This window comes from Mus pahari, chromosome 6, assembly GCF_900095145.1.
Source record: "Mus pahari chromosome 6, PAHARI_EIJ_v1.1, whole genome shotgun sequence".
Taxonomy (NCBI): domain Eukaryota; kingdom Metazoa; phylum Chordata; class Mammalia; order Rodentia; family Muridae; genus Mus; species Mus pahari.
The window spans coordinates 38,043,250-38,048,596 of NC_034595.1; the positions used below are offsets into that span (position 1 = coordinate 38,043,250).

General features: G+C 42.2%; 1 protein-coding gene across 2 annotated transcripts in view; it reads left to right on the top strand.

Annotated features, from left to right (window-relative positions):
- Positions 1-1,970: 1,970 nt before the first annotated feature.
- The window catches only part of Adamtsl1 (ADAMTS like 1), a 365,598-nt gene continuing 362,221 nt past the window's right edge, over positions 1,971-5,347 (top strand). For both annotated transcript variants that reach the window (XM_021200231.2, XM_029540103.1), the window contains exon 1: positions 1,971-2,160. In XM_021200231.2, the coding sequence (XP_021055890.1) occupies positions 2,098-2,160 (63 nt within the window). In that variant the 5' untranslated portion in view covers positions 1,971-2,097. The remainder of the gene's footprint in view (positions 2,161-5,347) is intronic.

Sequence of the window (5,347 nt, forward strand, 5' to 3'; positions counted from 1 at the left end):
GAGACAGAGAGAGACAGAGAGAGAGAGACAGAGAGAGACAGAGAGAGAGACAGAGAGAGAGACAGAGAGAGAGACAGAGAGAGACAGAGAGAGAGAGACAGAGAGAGAGACAGAGAGAGACAGAGAGACAGAGAGAGACAGAGAGACAGAGAGAGACAGAGAGAGAGAGAGAGCACATAACCTAGGATCGAGTTTATTTCAGCTCATCAACCTTCCTTCACTGCAGTGAGGATTTCAGATACCTCCCCAACGTAGCTGCATTGTTTAGCTTTCGTGCATTCAATACTTTTTCAGAGATTGGAAACACTACTCATTAAAAAGGAAAAGTATATTTCAAAATTAAGACCTTCTGGACTTAGAGATGTGTACTCTCCACTTTCCAAGTTAAGCATAAAGAATTGAGGCACAAGGTGAATCCTCATACGCCCTAGACTTTCACGGCAGGCTGAAAGTGGGATTTTTAAAAGCTCCTCGCTGATCGATCCACCACGTGGAAGGAGTAACCGAAGCTGCGCAGCCTGCTTTTCTCCACCTCTTTGCAAAGCCTCGGGCAGGTGTGTATACGGCAGACCTGCCTGGATTCGCACGCCTATTACAGTGAGGTAGGTTTTTTTTTTTTTTTTTTTTTTTTAATAACGAGAGGGAAGAACATGCATTCTAAGTGCCCTCTGCCTTCTCTGGGTGCTTCCGGGCTGACAAATCTGCGAGGAAACACTCCTCCTGTGGAAATGGGGCTTTGCTTTCTGCTTTATTCTTTATTTGAAACAGTGTTCCTGGACTGATAAGGAGGAAAGTCAACCATATTGGATACTTAACACTTGTCTAATATGTTAATAAAAACCCTCCTGGCCTGCTCAGGCTTTGCTCCATGTGAGTGAAACAGGCTCCCAATCTTTCTGGCCTTTTCTCATAGCCATGTGGACACGCTAGAGCGCATCAATACTGCCTACAGCTGGATTGCACCTCAGAGGTCAACCTGCCTGGCCCTATTTCCACTATGAAGAGGAAAGAGATGGTACCCCACTCATGATTTTGTTGTTTTGTCATAGCAACTCCGAGAAAGCCTGAGTCAGGTACCCGTTGAAGAATGTTTGGGGTTAAGTGAGGGTTAAATCACCCTTTCTTTCCTGTCATGGGCTAAATCAGATAATTAAAAGCTGTCAAGGTGTCAAAACCCAGCAGTTGTTTCACAACAAATTTCAACATCCTCATCCTGGAGTCTTTGTCAAGGATTTCTTTTAAACTAGGGGCTCTAAATGAGTCTTATTGTACCTTTAAACTCGTAAGTAAGTATTGGATGTTTCAAATTGTCAATCCACAAAGAAAGGTTTTGCCAGCCCTTTATTTTTTAAACCAAGACCCCAATACAGAAAAAGCCGTTGTTAGGTTCAGTGAGGACCTTTCCAAACCATCTATAGTATTCTTTTCCATACTCAAAGGGGAAAATAAAAAGGCACTTTATAGAAGAGGAAGAGAGCGCTAGCACCAAATACACTTAAAGGGCACATTCAGTCCCGACTAGGGCTTGGTCCCTTTATAGCATATGTTCTATATTGACGGGGATTAAGTTTCTCTCCTGAATGGAACAATACACCGGCACAGGGAGCTACTGTACTTTCCAGAGCAACAGACACCAGCCCGGGCAAATGGCAAACAGAATCGCGTCTCACAGAGCACTAACCAGGTTGGTTCAGAGCGCAGCCCTGCTTCCTCTTTGAGCTTTGCTTTGCGCTTCTGCCTGTGAACATCTCTCCTCTTCTCCGGCTCAGCTCCTTGCTCCCTTGCCTTTCAGTCCCTTTCCCTCTTTTCTGCTCACACTGTTCACTTTCTCTACGCCCCCCCCCCCCCGCTTTGTTATTCAGCATGTCTGATTAGCAGGAGTCTGATTGGCTGGCTGCCTGCTCTAGAGAGATTCCATTCAGCTTACCCCCCACCCATCCACCCACCCACCCTCGCTCAGGAAATGTGAGCGGGGCTGATGGAAGCTGATAGGCAGGGCTGGAGTGTGAGCCCCAGCACTGGATGTGACAGCAGCGGGCAGAGGAGCACTTAGCAGCTTATTCAGTGTCCGATTCGGATTCCGGCAAAGATCCAAGTATGGAATGCTGCCGTCGGGCAGCTCCTGGCACACCGCTGCTCGTTCTGGCTTTCCTACTCCTGGTAAATGCCTTTTCATTTCAATACGTTACTATTGCCACTTGGTCTGGGTGCTGCTGGAGGGTGTGTGTGTGTGTGTGTGTGTGTGTGTGTGTGTGTGCGCGCGCGCGCGCGCGCGTGCGTGTACTTCTGTCTGTCTGTCTGTGTATGATCTTCAAACTCCAGGTAAAAGAATTTTCATGGTTTCCAAAATACAACCCAACTCTTTGAGAACTTTAACCCCAACTTTCCCAGCAAAATAAAATATAAAAGACTTTTTAGAGTTAGTGAATGATACTGATATTGAGACTTGAACTTCAGGGTGTTCTTCTGCAGATAATATGTGCTGAAAACTATATAAATAATTGGGTTTGCGTGGAATCCTGAGAACAGACGTCCTGAAATCACTGTAGTGATTTGGGGTTTTCTGCAGGCTAGGACAAGGAGTTTGCTTGGATCTTGCTCTCCCCGTGCCTCTGTGAATTATTTTCCTCTATACATAAAGACTCTTGTGCCAGGTGAGAAAGGAAGGAATGAGAGCCCTATTTACAATCAACCCAGAGTACGACCCGTAATTACTATACACATTTATGGATTCGAGTTAATACTAATGTTTATGAATTGAAGATTAAAGTCTTTGAACTCAGATTTTCTTCTGAAGGCAAATAGAGATCCCCCCTGAACTCCTTGTCCTGCTGATGTCCAGCCCCAGTGACAAGGCTCTTCTCTTGAACATCAGCACACATTGCATTTTTGACTCGAAGTAAATGTTCCATTGTGACTCATACTTGGTTTTATGGGCAGAAAATGAACATATACTGTCCAAAAAAATTCTACACTCAAAATATTAATAGCAATGCACATTTCTTTTAAACCAGACTGTTCTGGGCAAGCAGTTTAGTAAACCTCATCTGAAAGTTTGATTCCAAGATGTGCACACTCTGATTGCAAAGAAACGTGACTCTAGCTCCTCCTGTCACAATTATGACACACCAGAACTCCTTCAGAAGGAAGAGAAAAGGAGACAAGGGTAAAAGTGTAACCATTGTATAAGACACATTGTTTTGTTGATGGGGAAGGGTTAGTTTGTTCTGCTTTGATTCTGACAAATTGGATGGACATTGGAATTTAGATGAAGGGAAGGGAACCATTTGTTACAAATTGGAAAACTCTGGGAGGCTCAGTGTGGTACAGTGACCAGACACCAAGGAACTATTTCTTACGGTGTCATACTGTAATCAGCTGCATCACTGTCGCTTTAAATGGGGACTACTGCTTTGCAATTAGAAATAGTTTCAATTTGCATGAACATTCAAACAGAAAGTAAAGGGTTAGGAAGAGTAGACCAGATGTTGGTTTCACACAGGACTGAAATGAACAGTGTGAGAGGTGCACTTTATGGCTGTGGAGCAAGCAGTTCGAGAGAGCTGTCTCAGTTTTTCCATATGGGATCTGTGACTTGCATAGATCATTAATTCATCTCATCTTTCCTTCTTTGTGATTGTTTTTAAAGTATATGTTATTCTCCATTAAATGGCATCATAAAGCAAATTACTAGTTCACATTACTAGCCGTGTTATTCTCATGTGGAAATATGATTAAACAACACTCTCATTCAGGAGCCAATTGATTTCTATTCGTTTGGTAAATGCATTACACTCCCTTTTGATATCTTGAATATTCATATAGGTAACTGAGTAATTAATTAGACTCACCTTGAAAAAAGTGTCTATTTCAAAAGGATTTAATATATGTCTGAATTACAATGATTATATGATGGAATTAGAATGAAATCTCACACCCAGGTTTGTTTTATGCATATACTTAAGTGATTACAAGTTTGAAGGCTGTGCTAGAAAGAAAAGAACTATAATGGCTGTCATACGGAGTGTGTCTGGAAGTGTCAAACACTAGATTAGTTGCTAGGAAAGCATTCTAGTGGCTTCTCACAATAGCCGTGTGAATCAGATCATTTTAAGCCCATTTTACAAATGAGAAATATGTACTTTGTTTATATGTACTTTATACTGTGGATATCAAGTGCTCAAGAATTAAAGACATATTCTTCATTGGAGATGTATAAGTTTTATAGATCATAAAGGCCTTTAAAGATGTGTGTAATATGACAGGCACTCATTGTGCTTCGTCATTAAATGCTTGTTTAGCTTTGCAGCCAAAATGAATTACTGGTTTAAGAAAAAACGAACTTTAGCCTGACCTGTAGTTGACTTAGAACCAGAAGTGTGACATCATCAGCTCAACTTTCAGGCTTGATCCAGAAACTGAATTTGAGGACTTGTTATTTCTACCGTTCTTTCACCTATTACAGGAGTCTTGTCTAGTATAGAATTAACGGTGCATAGCTTGTCTGTATGGTAGCAAGCCCAGTTGTTGCCTGATCAAAATAGCCTTCTTTTATTGACAGCTAAATAATCTGTATCCAAACCTGGTTCTTCAATTATACAAATAGGGAATGTTATAGAGCCTTAATTGTTGTCAACAGCCCTTTTCTCCCAGAACAATCTCCCTGGGAAAATGAGGCCCCTGTGAGATTTGTGTCAATCTGAGCTTACTGTCCATACTTTATTGTATAGTAACTGTGTCACCAAAGACATTTGTATTCAATAGATGGATCAAGAGATCTCATCTTGCTATTCAGGTCATATTAAGACACATTACTCAATGTCTCCAGTCTTCCCACCCTTGTATACCTTTTGTCTCAATTGTTTAGATCAAAAGAAATGTGCCAAAGCCCATGACCGGCCATTGACGCTTATGGCCATCTACACTTGAATCTCTTCCTGTCAGAGATGCATTTAATCAAGCCTGCATTTGCTTTGTGTTTCTTTTAAGTGGTTGTAAGGTCCTTCCCCTGCCATTGTGAGAGTTGCAAGAGTAACTCTTGGAATTATAATAAAGTACATGTGTTTTTCTGTTGAGTTTCTTTTTTGTTTCTACACTAATTTATACATGGAAGCTAGTCAAACACAATAGCCTGTCCCTCAGCTCCTCTGGTGTTCTCCTCTACTGTTATCTAAGGGAATCTATCTTGGATGGTGTGAAGCACCATTAGACTGTGGAATGAATGTTAAATCCCTTATTACAACAGATTTTGGCCTGTTCCAGGAGGGAGGGGGGCACAGGCAGGGGAGAGGGAGGGAGAGGGAGAGGAGAGGGAGAGAGAGGGAAAGGGGGAGGGAGAGAGAGAGAG